This window comes from Puma concolor, chromosome D2 (genome assembly GCF_028749965.1).
Source record: "Puma concolor isolate L17-30 chromosome D2, mPumCon1.1.hap2, whole genome shotgun sequence".
Lineage (NCBI taxonomy): Eukaryota > Metazoa > Chordata > Mammalia > Carnivora > Felidae > Puma > Puma concolor.
This window is the reverse complement of record NC_141677.1, coordinates 17,440,170-17,454,886: the sequence shown is the minus strand read 5'-3', so window position 1 is coordinate 17,454,886 and position 14,717 is coordinate 17,440,170. Positions and strand designations below refer to the sequence as shown.

At 46.5% G+C, this 14,717-nt stretch overlaps 1 protein-coding gene across 6 annotated transcripts in view; it reads right to left on the bottom strand.

Moving 5' to 3' along the window:
* Positions 1–1,795: 1,795 nt before the first annotated feature.
* TTC13 (tetratricopeptide repeat domain 13) overlaps positions 1,796–14,717 on the bottom strand; it is an 80,154-nt gene continuing 67,232 nt past the window's right edge. For 3 of the 6 annotated variants that reach the window (XM_025915061.2, XM_086679691.1, XM_086679693.1), the window contains 6 exons: positions 10,715–10,824; positions 8,642–8,777; positions 7,378–7,457; positions 4,291–4,369; positions 4,062–4,141; positions 1,796–2,605 (listed from right to left, as the gene is read on the bottom strand). In XM_025915061.2, the coding sequence (XP_025770846.1) occupies positions 2,491–2,605; positions 4,062–4,141; positions 4,291–4,369; positions 7,378–7,457; positions 8,642–8,777; positions 10,715–10,824 (600 nt within the window). In that variant the 3' untranslated portion in view covers positions 1,796–2,490. The remainder of the gene's footprint in view (positions 2,606–4,061; positions 4,142–4,290; positions 4,370–7,377; positions 7,458–8,641; positions 8,778–10,714; positions 10,825–14,717) is intronic. The other 3 variants (XM_086679690.1, XM_086679692.1, XM_025915062.2) reach the window with 1 other exon arrangement.

The window sequence follows — 14,717 nt, the reverse complement described above, 5'->3', positions numbered from 1 at the left end:
AGCCACTAGCTACCTGTGGCCCGACCTGCAGGGCATTGGGAACACAGCCTCTCACTCGCATCTGACCTGGGCAGAGATGACCTCAAACATGGGATTTCCAGTTCATCATGGAGGTGGAGGGGGACGAGGCTGAGGGTATCACACACCTATCAGGAAGGGCTTAACATTATGCCATAAAACCAAAAGGATATGTGTAGCTACAAAGATAAAAATGAAACAGATAAAACAAACAGTCTTGTTTCCTCAGAATGATCAAGAGGTTTTGATAAGAAATTTTAAGGATAAAAGCAAACCAGATTCTGACTTTTAAGACAAAGATTTATGTTCTGTAAAAAAGCTTTAAACAGCGAATAACTTGTATGATGGAACTCTGGTTGATTTTTAGGCACAGTTTTTCAATTTAATAGAAGAGGCGAAAACTTGAAATATCATGATATAAAAATGCATTCCAAAGCTTCTCGTGACAGCGCCCCAGCGGTTAGTACCTTCTTGGCCACCAAACAAAACTGCACGTGACACAGTTCAGACCACAGTCAACTTGGCCCAAGCGTTGTGGGACTTGGGGGCAGGAGATGGAATGTTTTCCCAAAACATCTTGGAATCACAGAATTTAGCACGTCAGTATTTCTGATGATGTGATAATCACCTTACTTGAAGGAAGAGAAACGGGGCTATTGAAATAAAAATGCAAAGGTAGGCATTTGGAGTTGGTAAACCAAGTTTCGAGAAAGATATATTCCAATTCTGGGGGTTCGACGCATCGTTGCATTTTAGAAAAGTCAGCTAATTTATTTGGACCATTTCCCCCAGTTGAAAAATCAGTATCTCGTAATTCAAAATCTTAAAGAGCGAGCAATAAACTGAGGGGAGGTCTTTGATAAAAGTGAAGAATTCTGGCTTTGAGAAAGTAAGCAAAAAGGGCAGAAAGGTTAAAAGCCTGCACCTTTCTATTTTGTTTAACCCCCGCCAGCGCCATCCTGCTGTGCAACGCACAGCATCTCTGGAGGAGCTCTTTTGTGGTTTCAGAGTCTGCAGGTAGACCCGTCTGCTCAAACAGCACGAAGCCGAGAGTACAAAGAAACGGAATACACGGGACTTGGCACGGTGCCGTGTGATATCGTCTCTGAGGCTTGGGAAAAGCCCGAGGATGGAGTCTTTGGTTCCGGAGACCGTGGTGGGGCAAGGCAGGCCCTGGGTTTAGCGAGGACCGCGGCTTCACCAGCTCGATCTCTTGGGAGAGTCATTCCCGGCCCAGAGCCTCAACTCCCCCCCCCCTGTGGAATGAGAACAGACGCTTGCCCTCTGTGGGCGCAATGCCGGCGTCAGGAGAAGACTGACCTGTGGAGGCGAAATCTGTTCACAAGATGGGGTGTGCCTGACGACGTAGACCCTTATTCCCTCCCCTTCTGGTGGCCACCAGATGAGACACGAACAGGAGCCACACTCAGTGGCTGCTGTGAAGCCGTGTCAACGCGCGGACAGCGTGTGTCCGAAGGACAGGTCACCTTGATCAAAAGCTGGGTTCTACCGAGCCGGGCACATAACTGCTCACGTCCAGCGTCACTAAAGTCAAGCACGATGTCCCGGCGTGCTACCCCTTATGTGAGATTTCAAGACAAGGAGTAAATAGCGGGGAGCAGCGAACAGTTTCTGATCTGGAAACGGCAACAATTTAATGAACCCATTTTACTGTCATTTACCCTGCCTCGGTTGGGGGGGGGGGGGGAGTCATTCATTTCCCGAACGTTTTTACACCTGTAAGTGACACTAGTTCGCAGAATAAAAACATACGTAATCCAGTGTCAAAAACCGGTGAGTTATAGAAACCACCCCTCGTTTATTTTTTCCAACACAGAGAAAAAAAAAAAAAAAAAAAAAAAAACCGAAACAAAACATGGTTCCATAATCCAGTGTTTGGGTCACTGGCAAATACAGTCTGCATCAGTCACAATAGACGTCCCTGGCTGTGAGCGCTGTGGGGCACGGTGGTGGCCCGCGAGTGTCCTATCGTTCGAATAAAGCGGGGGTCGCACGCGTGAAGGTCACGTGAGGGGAAACAAGATGGCCTACCACGATGTGCACATAAAGGAGGTCTTTGAAAAATACCCAGATCTCTAAAGGAATGGAAACACTCCTGTGCTGTGGCTGGTTTTGTTCCTTTTAATGACTGATTTTTAGCTTTTCAAGCGAGCTTCTCGGCCGTAAGGAAGGAGCTGTATGACGTTGTGGGTGGAAGCCGACAAGGCTGGTGACCTCTAGGCACGCTTTCCTGCCCTGACACGGAGTCAGCTGTCCTCCCCCCAAAACCCTCTTCCGTGATTTTTGTTATGGTTCCCAAAAGTAAAGAAAATGATTTCAAGTATTCAATTCCTATCAAAAATTGGTATCAAAAGTAATAAAGGACCTAGTTTCTTTAGAATTCCATGTTTTAAAAAATAACTTAGGAAGCAAGAGGTCCGGCCCTTTACTTGTATAAATACCACAGCGTGACTAGAGTTTCTTAAGACAGCGTGGAGAGGAGTCAGTGTTTAGCACCTCGATCATTGATCTTAACGTTGGGAACGCCTCTGACACGGACGGGAGACTCTTATAAGAAGGTGAAATACTGCAAAAGAGAAACACAAAGAAGGAAGATAAAAATTAACACAGATTTACCAAAAACGGCCAAGCTTATATTTATTCCTATGACAATATTCTCTTTCCAACAACCCCGTGTGTGTAACGTCAGAGGCGCTGTGAACAGAACGGATGCCTCTACTGCGGTGGGCTGGGATACCTGTCGGCTCCCGCAACGAGCTGCTTGCAGAGTGTAACCAGAGTCTTCAGGAAGGAAAATTAAACTCTGATGTACACGTGACTGTGACACACACACGTCCGGTCGGGGTGCGTGCTAGACTTGAATCAGAGACACGGGGCCCAGGCCCACCTCGTTCCTTATTGGCAAGGGGGCTTTCTCCAGCCCCTACTCTTATCAGTAGCAACGGGGACAGTCTCCTTAACTCACAGAGTCACCCTGAGCAAAGGAGGAGACAATGGATACCAAAGGGTGGGGTGAAAGGGCACCTGCTCAGTGGGAGGTAGTTTTTTATTCATTCCTTAAAGAATTATTGAAGGGTTAACACTGTGAAACCATGGAAGAGACAGAAGCCAGATCGTTGACCTTATGGTCCTCTTACTAAAACATGTGGGAAGAGCAATCCTGAAACGAGAATATACTGGAACGAAGGGTGACCGTTAGCAGCGATCGTTACAAAGCTAATAGAATACTTACAAATCGAACAAGAGTGCACTACAGACATGGATTTCTCTGTCTGAAACAGAGCGCAAATCACCCAGCAATTTTTAGAGCAGCTGTTATGTCTAATAGATGGGACAGGCAAAGTTGGAGGTGACGTAAAACCCATGGGGAAGGAGCAAGAATAAATGAGGTCAAACAGTGAGATTTGCTTGTTGTTTATTAACTATTAAAGCACCTACGAGCTTAATTTCGTCCCAAATTTCCTGGAAACAAGAATCAGGAAAGGGCGGAGGGTGCTGGACTTCTCCTGGTAGCCGCTGGGGATGATGTCCGGTTAGCATTTACTAGTATTTACTAACCACTCACATGTATTCCTTGCCTACGTTACAATGCAGTGCCACCTTCTCAAAGTCTACAGTGCAGTAAAAATGCGGCTGAACGGGCAAAGTGCACCCACTGAGAGTAAGTCTGAAATGGGTCCAGCTCACCCTCCTCCAATTCCCTCCTGAACCCTAGGAGTTTGGGATAAAGGGTAAAAATTAGCCAAGAGAGACGAATCCCTGATTATATAAGGAAGACGTTTGTAACTTTTCTCTCCCACACCAGCGCCCTTGCCTTTTATTCGTTATTTGTTTTTCATCTGTGGACTCCCCCTTTTCAGGGGGTCTTACACGCCCCCTGGCAACGTGGATTCCATCACAGGCAGAGTGAGAACTCGCGAAGGGAGCACAGCCCCAGTCTCGCACAGCCCCAAAAGGAGCAGGAAGTCCCCTTCCTACTTCGGAGGTTAACGTCTTTTTGTTGACCCCCCCCAAACAGTTACCTTTTCAGGTTCATCCAGCTTTTGGCTATTTTGCTAAAGGCTTCTGAACCCGGGGCTGTCATAGCTTCAAAGTCGACTAACTGAAAAAGAAGGAAGTTGAGGGATGGCATTAGTGTGGGGGAGAAAGGCTCCCTCGGAGATCTGTTTAACTTCTGGACTGCACCGCAAAAACCCAAGGACTGGAATTTCAGCGCTCGGCCCGCCATCTGCCCTTCCAGCGTCAACATACCTTCCCTTTGGGAATTTTTCCTGTTACTTCCTTTCCACTTGCCATCAACGCTCCCACGATCACAGAGTAAGCTATCACACTGTTTAAACAAAGAACAACGACCAGTCAGTCAGTCCCAGTCCACGGACAGGTATTGTGTGAAATCTCATTATGGATTTTCCACCATAGAAGACGACATTTTGTCTCTTTTAAGAAGTCTCTAGAAATTAAACTTCAAAATAGTTTGTCTTAAAAACATTTACTGATTTACTCCAATAAAAATATTTACAGATTCGCTATTTTAAGGGTAAATGTGACTCGGAACATTGTTCTTTTTTTTTTCTCAATGTTTATTTATTTTTGAAGGAGAGAGAGAGAGAGAGAGAACAAGAAGGAGAGGGGCAGAGAGAGGGAGACAGAGAATCCCAAGCAGGCTCCATTCTGTCAGCGCAGAACCTGATGCTGGGCTTGAACCCAGGAACCGTGAGATCATGACCTGAGCTGAAATCAAGGGTTGGATGCTCAACCAACTGAGCCACCCAGGCGCCCCCAGAATATTCTTTTTCTCAGGAAAAAGTGTTTCTTTTATTTAGCAGTTTTCTTCCCACCTGGCTTTTCTATTCCTATAAAGTAATGAATTAGAAAATGTATCGGCTTCTATTTCCAGCAACTGCACCCGGCGTGGCTTTTAAAATGCATATATACAATACACTTTGTAATATAAACATATTAATCTTATTGTTTAAGCATTAAAACCTTTGACCCACAAAGAAGAAAAGCAGAACACCTTCTCAGATTGCGCTAACAGCCTGCTTGGAAAATTGACGCGTCATGTAAATTTCCTTCCTGGCATGTAACAGACTCTCTCTTGCTTCTGACATTTAGTACACACCGACTACGTGTGCCCCTGTGCAGGGCACCCTGGGCGAAGATAACCAGCATGAGGCTCTGGCCTCTGAGAGCAAGCAGCCAGGCCCAGAAGGCAGATGGCAAGAGAGCTGCAGACAAAGCCTCCCGTGTGCAGCGAGCGAAGCCTGGGGGTCACCCAAGGGGACGACCCCACGGAGGCCAAGGGCATGCATGCAGGCTACACCTTCCGGGCTGGGGTGGAGCAAAGGGGGCAGAGAAGAAGGAAGGGAAGTAGCTGGTGCAGAGGGAGAGCACGCGTGGACACGAAGGGGTGAGGCATGGCGGGCAGCCACGCAGGACAGGGCAACGGGAAGACCCTCGAGAAGCTCCGCAGGGCAGTAAAAGGGCAGAGGAAGGAAGGCGGTGAGGAGGCCAAGGCAAGCTAGGATCAGATGGGACGGGCACTGTGTGTGACGACCCCGAGTTTGCACCTGAGCCGCTAGGTACGAAGAACGGGGGCAGAGAGGCTGAATCACTGTGTTGTTCACCTGAAACCAGGGTAACACGGTAGGTTACCTGTACTGGAATTAAAACCAACCAACCAAAGAAACAAAAGAACTGGGGCAGAGAGGGGAAGGAGGAAAGCCTGGAAGAAGGGAGACTAGCCAGAAAGGTACGGGTGACGAGGGTTTGAACTGTGGCAGTAGCTGCGAGCAGTAGAGAGAACAGACCCAACCGGATTAGGGACTGAATACATGTAGGCTCTGGGGGGGGGGGGGGGGCGGGGGCGTGCTCACATCACACGTTCGGTGTGCACCCGAATAACAGTTAGGCTGAGGTCACAATATTTACGCTCTTGGTTTGTCTCCATGCCTTCTCAACACAGCAAAACTTACTTCCATGTTTAGTAGAGCTTTACTTTTATTTTATTTTATTTTTTTTTAATTTTTTTTTTCAACGTTTATTTATTTTTGGGACAGAGAGAGACAGAGCATGAATGGGCGAGGGGCAGAGAGAGAGGGAGACACAGAATAGGAAACAGGCTCCAGGCTCTGAGCCATCAGCCCAGAGCCTGACGCGGGGCTCGAACTCATGGACCGCGAGATCGTGACCTGGCTGAAGTCGGACGCTTAACCGACTGCGCCACCCAGGCGCCCCGAGGTTTACTTTTAAAGTGTTGAAGCTAAGGACACTCAAGTATATTATTGTGGCCAAAGTATCGTAAATTCAAGTCTGGGCCAGCAACAGCACATGCCCCTTCCCTGATCTACGGCTCAGAGAATAAACAGAAAACTCTGCAGACTCACCCCCCCGTCTTAATGACACCTGGAAAGCTCCTGATGGATTCATGAGTAGTGAGAATTTGTCCACAATAATAAAAGTAGTATGGAATGGTTGGTAATCAAAAAGCATAAAACTGATGGGCAAAAACCGGGAGGAAGGGGAGAAGAAGGAAGGGTAACAGTCTGGGCCAATACGAGAAGTTAAAATACAGTGAGTACAACGCATGCACATAGTAGGCCTTCAATATATTTGTGTTGAATGAATGAATCCCTGACCTGTAAAACTTTTTTTTTTTTTAAGATTTTTTTTCAAGTGTGTTTATTTTGAGAGAGAGACAGAGAGCGACAACGAGCAGGGGAGGGGCAGAAAGAGAGGGGGAGAGAGACAATCCCAAGCAGGTTCCGCCCTGTCAGCACGGAGCCCAAGGCACGGTTCAATCTCATGACCTGCGAGATCATGACCTGAGCCGAAATCAGGAGTTGGACAGTCAACCGACCGAGCCCCCCAGGCGCCCCCCCCAACCTGTAAAACTTAAGCACACTATCTTAGAACAATCTTTCATAATTCTTTAGATGATATGGTAGATTGAGGACATAATATCTGGGTGGATTTTGGAAAAAACAAAAGGGAGTGTCTTGCCATTGCCTGGGGGTAGGTAGTACAAGCAAAAAGGAGTATGTTTTTTCAATGTAAAAACTTTTATTTAAAACCATTTTTAGGGGCGCCTGGGTGGCGCAGTCGGTTAAGCGTCCGACTTCAGCCAGGTCACGATCTCGCGGTCCGTGAGTTCGAGCCCCGCGTCAGGCTCTGGGCTGATGGCTCGGAGCCTGGAGCCTGTTTCCGATTCTGTGTCTCCCTCTCTCTCTGCCCCTCCCCCGTTCATGCTCTGTCTTTCTCTGTCCCAAAAATAAATAAACATTGAAAAAAAAAAATTAAAAAAAAAAAAACATTTTTAAATTATAGGGTATCACTCACCTGGATCCTCGAGAGAGTGGCATTAAATTATAAAAGTAATAAACCAAGGATAAGATTAAGTTGCAAACAGCATCAGCTTCCTAGGGGGGGAAAAAAAAAAAGACATGTGCTCATGAATTTAAATACTAGATTATACACTAGTTTTTTACGAGGTGACAAGACATAAGAATCATTTACATCAAGGAAAGGGTTATTTCATGCGTCTCCTACAGGAACCTACGTTCCCACTCTTGAATACTTCATACTCTCTGCTGCCATTTTTTCCTTTTATTAAAAAAAAATGCTTTTAAGTTTATTTATTTATTTTGAGAGAGAGCGTGTGTGTGTGAGCAGGGGAAGGGCAGAAAGAAAGGGAGAGAGAATCCCAAGCAGGCTCCCCGCGGTCAGTGCAGAGACTGACGTGGGGCTTGAATTCATGAACCGCGAGATCGTGACCTGAGCCAAACCGAGAGTCGGGCGCTTAACCGACTGAGCCACCCAGGCGCCCGTTACCATTTCTTCCTAATGAAAGGGTATGTATACAGTTTGGTTTAGAGCAATATTTTCTGAGCTGTTGTTAAAACTGAAACCTTTTCTGATAAACATAAAAATCTCAGCCTCCTTTAATGTTACTTGACACGTCAAAATACATATTAAGATTTAAACAAAACAAAGTGCTTATTAATGCTGAGGATGGTTTCCCAAGATTCTGACAGGCACACCCTCTGTGCCGAGATGTAGGTAATAAATACACTTAATTACGTAAAAACCTGAATGCTTAATTGTAGGTATGAACTGATTGAGTGCACGAGAAAAGAACCGACTGCCCAAGGACCACGGATATCTACTCCAGAATGCGGACACTCTCAGCACAGCGGTAGCTGCTATCACCAAGGGGGCAGGCCAGATCCTGCCTCCAAGGAGACCCCTCGAGTTGGGGTGGGACCCGGAGGGAAGAGGTCACAGACCAGGAAAGGCCCACTGAGTGCAGCATGGGCCGCTGTCACTCTGGACCGACTTGTTCACTTCAATCTTGAGAAAGCCCAGACTTATAGCAACTATATAAATGTATCATTGCCCTTCCTCAGTCACTATCATTACTAAATACAGTAATTGTTTCCATAAGAATATTAAAAAGAAGTATTTATAGGTCATCAACGAAAACCGATCTCAAGCATAAGGTGCACGCACAATACCAGCGAAAGGGTAGAGGCTTTAAAAAGGTTACAAAAGAATCCTAGGAAGCATGGATAAAATGGAAAAAAGCAAAAAACCAAAAACCTACCCCAAATTCTGATGAAAGGATCAGTACTTTTCCTTTTGCTGTTAGATCTTTATAAAGTGCATCTATTTCGGCATGATATAATTGTGTTCTTTCTTCTGTGGTTTGTGTTTCCACAGAAAACAGTATGTTGCCAACCCTAAAAATACAACAATGTGTGTCAGAGGCACGTATCATACAATTCAAAGAGCCAAACACAGAAAGCAAAAAAAAAAAAAAAAAAAAAAAGGAAGGAACCAGTAGGTCGATGTGGCACAAGACGTCTGTGAGGGTGTATCCCACCTAACCACAGCCAGATTGAGGTGTGTTCCATAAGCATGCAATTTTTTCACAAAATACAATATTTTGTTCAGTCTAACCATGTGTACCTATTACAGGAGCTTAAGCTAATATAGAAGGAAACTACACATCGTAAAAATGAGGGCATAGTAAATATTTTCTCAGACAGCCACCCTATTATGACTGAAGATCGGGAGCCAGCACTGTTCAAGGAAGTTCAAGGACTCCATGGTGTCTTTTCAAGCTTTTGCTGCACACCTGGCTACACGCCAGGTACTGCGGAGGATAGAAAGTTGAGGCAACAGGCGTTTATCATATAACTGAACAGTTCTTAGATCTTGTAAAGAAGAACACAGCACAGCTGTTGCATTTACTGGGAAAGGGACAGAGCCCTGAGGCCATCAATTATTATAAGACCATATGCATCACCTAGTTCGTCAGGGTTCAAAAGAGGGAGATTAGGTCTAATTTGGAAAGACATGGACGAAAACAGGAAATGCTTCATGGAGGAAGGGGCCTGAATTTGAAAATCAGGACGGGAGTGAGAGAGGCTCAGAAGCAGGGGGTGGGAGGTGACCGCAGGGAACAAGCAGCCCAGCTGAATCAGCAGGCCAAGTTTAAGCAGGAAATGTTGCTCGAGGCCGCATCACAAAAGGCCTTTCGTGTCTGGCAGGGGAGGTGGTCTCAGTATCCACAGGCAGTGGAGGGTCTGCAGTGGGGAGCCACCAGGAGACAGGGGACGGAGACACCAGTTTTGAATCTACTTGTGCTGTGGGGGAGGGTGGCACATGGGTGGGGGGGGTACACCCAAAATTCAAGGGATATGGAGGCTCCTAGGTGAAGCTTGGAGTTCAGATATAAGTAAGACTGGTTAATGAAAATGGTCATTGCAGTGCTATATTTCATAAAGTGAAAATGAGAAACACTCTAAATGGTCAGTAACAGAAAAGTAGTGAGAGAAACTCAAAAATATCCATAAAATGAAATACTCTGTAATCACTACAAATGCTTACAAGAGTATGAGAAAATGTTCATGATCAGGTAATGGTAAGGGTAGAAAAGAAGCAGGTTATAAAACAATGTGGAGTACAACCTCAGTTTTTAAGGAAAACAACCTAATGATTTTCTTTTTTATCTTTGTCTATCTGTGCATTCTAAAATTTTTTTTTAACGTTTATTTATTTTTGAGACAGAGAGAGACAGAGCATGAATGGGGGAGGGTCAGAGAGAGAGAGAGGGAGACACAGAATCGGAAACAGGCTCCAGGCTCTGAGCTGTCAGCACAGAGCCCGACGCGGGGCTTGAACTCACCAACCGCGAGATCATGACCTGAGCCGAAGTCGGACGCTTAACCGACTGAGCCACCCAGGCGCCCCTCTAAATTTTCCATAATAAGGCTGCACTAATCTCATAATACATTAAAACCTATATCCAAAAAAATCTTACAATGGCTTTCTATCTGCCAATCTGTCATCTTTTTTCGTTTTATCATTAAGAGTGTTGCCCACAAGGAACTTTAAGAACCCAGAAGAATGCTTTCCACAAAGCACGTTAGACATTATACTTAATATCTAGAAAGTAGTCAGATAGCAGCACAGTCGAATGTCTGCTGGCGTAATACTCTAAAAGTCACGTTAAAAACATAACTGGCTATAGCTGCACACTGGACCTTGACAATTTTCATTTCAGGATAAAGCAAAAGTCTGGTAGGTCTGACCTCCCGTGGCAATAATCAGGTGCTTGCGCACTTCCTGACACCAGCCCGCCTTCACGCCCACGCTTAGGAAGCATACGTACTTGTCTCCCGTAATCGTGATTGTGAATCCATCGTATTCCTTCCCTTGATCTTTGAGGCTGGGAACTTTCGTGTTCACAGTGAACCCATCCTTCGTTTTAGTATTAAACTGCTTTCGGGGAAAACAAATTCACATTACTAGCGTATAACTCATTGTAAACCCCCAACTGCTATTCTGTAGCATTGACTCTGACTTCCATGTTTTGAAGTTTATTTATTTATTTACTTATTTGAGAGAGAGAGAGAGAGAGAGAGAGAGAGAGAGAGAGCGCAAGCAGGGGAAGGGCAGAGAGAGAAGGAGATTCCCAAGCAGGGTGGAGCCGGTTGTAAGGCTCATGACCTAAGCTGAAACTGAGAATCGGACGATTAACCGACCAGCCACCCAGGCGCCCCCGATACATGTTTTCAGAAGGGTCACCGAAGTTCCCGACACAAGTGACCATGACCACGCCTACCTCTACAGTGACCAAGGGCCCTCTGCCAGTCCCTATGGCCCCACACAGAGCCCAGGGTCAAGTTGCACTGCCCTGGGGCCCCCACGAGAGGCCAGCACAAAAGCTCAGCACACCAGGCTCACAGCTCCCCGAGTCAGCGGGCGTGCTGCTCACTTCTAAGAGCGCCTTTGGGTTTCTCATCATCTTAACTGGCAGCACCTTGGGATTCTTAGCAGGACAGTTGTGCCTAATACCCCCAAAACTCGAAAAACACCTTGTGCTCATGCTCGCGCTCCTTCGAGGCAGTCTGATTTGTCCCGAAAAGTACTCAGAATTCCATTTGTCAAATTGAGAATTTCACACATGTGCACACACAACTCTGCAGACCACAGAAAAGTATGTTAGAGGGACGACACAGAGCCAAGAATGGCCTTCAGGGGTGACAAGTAGGAAGGCAGTTTCAGAGGAAAATATTTTTGGCAAAACCAAAATGCTAATAGATTTTGTCATTAGTCCAGAAAAATCCTCCCCAGGTTCAATTATTTAGTGTTGCCAGCTGTTTTTGTTCGAACTGATAAGGAACCAAGGATAAAGTAAGAAGACGCTGTGCTTTGCATAAGCCACTGCCAGGGGAGATGTGGTCTAAACTAGGCAGACCCCGCGGGTGGTCCAGAGAAGGACCTCGGCCAAACGGACATGAGGCACAGGTAATCAGAGCCAGCACTGGGAACAGGAACAGGAACTCTTTCATGAAGAAAGGGCTTTTATTTTATTTTTTTAAAGTTTATTTATTTTGTTTAAAAAAATTTTTTTTAATGTTTATTTATTTTTGAGACAGAGCGTGAGTGGGGGAGGGGCAGAGAGAGAGAGGGAGACCCAGAATCCGAAACAGGCCCCAGGCTCTGAGCTGTCAGCACAGAGCCCGACCCTGGGCTCTAACCCACGAACCGTGAGATCATGACCTGAGCCGAAGTCGGTCGTTTAACCGACTGAGACCCCCAAGCACCCTAATGTTTATTTTGAGAAAGACAAGACAGTGTGTGTGTGCATTTGAGCAGGGCAGGACAGAGACAGAGAGGGAGAGAGAGAATCCCAAGCAGACTCCACGCTCAGTGCAGAGCCAGATGTGGGGCTCGATCTTCACAGATCACGAGATCAAGACCTGAGCCAAAATCAAGAGATGGGCACTTAACCCACTGAGCCACCCAGGCGCCCCAAGAAAGGGCTTTTAGGGGAAGAAATGCATTAACACTTACTACACGCTAACTTCTCATCTGATGCTTACAACATACCGGTAAGACAGGTATGTTTTCTGGCATAGTCTCAATCCTGCAGAGGAGGAAACCAGCTGGGAGGGGAGGGCCCGGCAAGAGTTACTGAGCCGGGAGTGGCAGCGGCCTCCAGTCCACATTATATGCTGATAAGCTGCCTCAAGGGGTGCTGAGGTAGCCAGTGACCCTGAACAACGTGATGGGCATCTGACTGATAACATAAAAGCTGGATTAACACACATTTTGTATGTTGTATGGATCCTGTATTCTTACAATAAAGCAAGCTAGAAAAAGGAAAATCCCAAGGAAGACAGTTACAGCGCTGTGCCGCCTTTAGAGATAAAAAATCCACATAAGTGGTCTCACGCAGGTCAAACCCATGTTGTTCAACGGTCCACTGTACTTCAACTTGGTTTGTCACTGAAAGCAGATTTCAGTGGAAGCTGTCGTGACATCACATCGCACCAAGCACTGGAGAACCAAAGGTGTTTTATATACTTCCATCCGTGCCCTTAAAAATATCAATATGCCCACAGCCCCGGGTGAAAGCTGGGTGTCCAGGGCCCCGACGGAATGGTCACTTCCGGACCATGGTCAGACAGGCGGGGACCTCACACCGGGCGGGCGCCCGGCCTCTTGGCAGCATCCTGAGTAAATTGCAGGCTTGGAGTGCACTATGCTTTTCTTTTTAAACAAAGAGAATATAAAGTTAAAATCCCCCTAAGCTGCTTTGGTATTCTTCCCAAAAGAGTAAGTTAAAAAGCCTAAAGTACCAACAAGAGGGAGATTAAAAACGAAGACATGTGCCAGTTTTCTTTCTGTACAGGATGTCCCAGCGGCCCTCAGTGGAGCGGTTCTGCCCTCTGGGGGGCATCTGGGGAATTTATGGGAGAGTCTGGTGGCTACAGCGTGGGGGTGGCGGGGAGGCTACCACCGGAACTTAGCAGGTGGGGCTGAAAACACTAGATGTCCCGGGGGGAGGGGGTCAGGGAACAGTCACGCGTTATGCATGACTGCCAATGCCCCACTGGACTGCCACGTAGATGACGAACTTATTTACAATTTAATAATTCCTGGGGCACTTGGGTGGCTCAGTCCGTTAAGCGTCTGTCTTCGGCTCAGGTCATGATCTCCAGGTCTGTGAGTTCGAGCCCTGCATTGGACTCTGTGCTGACAGCTCAGGGCCTGGAGCCTGCTTCCGATTCTGTGTCTCCCTCTGTCCCTCCCCTACTCGCACGCGCACGCGCACACACATACACACACTGTCTGTCTGTCTGTCTCTCAAAAATAAAATAAACAGTAAAAACATTTAAAATAATATTTTAATAGTTACTTGGGCCTAGAACCAGACTCCATTTCACACTTAGACACTAAATATTTGTTAACATAGTTTTAATCCACGCTGAATTTTCCATGAAGGCGAACAGCACATCCAACTGGGGAAACAGGATATTAGGCACTGTTTGGAAGTTTACCATTTCAGAAAACGCTGTCACCAGCAGCTCGTGATACCAGAGTCAGCAAATCACATTGATGTGGGGCTGCGTTCATAGCTGCCCTGTTCACCCCCCTTTTTCCGCAGGTGTAGTAAGCAACCAGCTACTTCTTTCTGGCTTCTGTGAAGACGTGCCTGAATCCAACATCCTAACACAGATGCTATTCTATTACAAATGATTTACCATTTAGACCTCCTTTATGGCACTACGTTGGCCTTTTAAAGAATTATTTTGCGTAGGTGTGATATAGTCTCTATGAATTTCATTTGGATGCAGTGAAGAAGGCGTCTGATACTAGAGTAGCTTTTTTTTAAGTTTATTATGAGAGAGAGAGAGAGAGAGAGAGAGAGAGAGAGAAGGAGAGAGGGAATCCCAAGCAGGCTCCAAGCTCTTCAGTGAGGACAGAGCTTGACGTGGGGCTTGATCCCACAAACCGCGTGGTCATGACCTGAGATGAAATCAAGAGTCGGGCGCTTAAGCAATTGAGCCACCCAGGCACCCCAATACTAGAGTAGCTTTGAGAAGGTTGGGAACCACTGCGTCAGTGCATCAAGCCCTTGCAATAACCCCTGCAACAGGCCTGGACAGAATCAGTGCTCTTAGCAGATAAGAGCCTGGGACTTAGACAGTAGAAGAGGTGAATGTGGACCCTGGTGTGCAGAGTATTAGCTCGCTGCTTTGTTCATGACCTGATCCTTCCTGCTCTCATTCCTCAGAAATGGGTAAGATCAGAGGGCACCTGGGCGGCTCAGTCGGTTGAGCGTCTAACTTCAGCTCAGGTCATGATATCATGGTTGGTGGGTT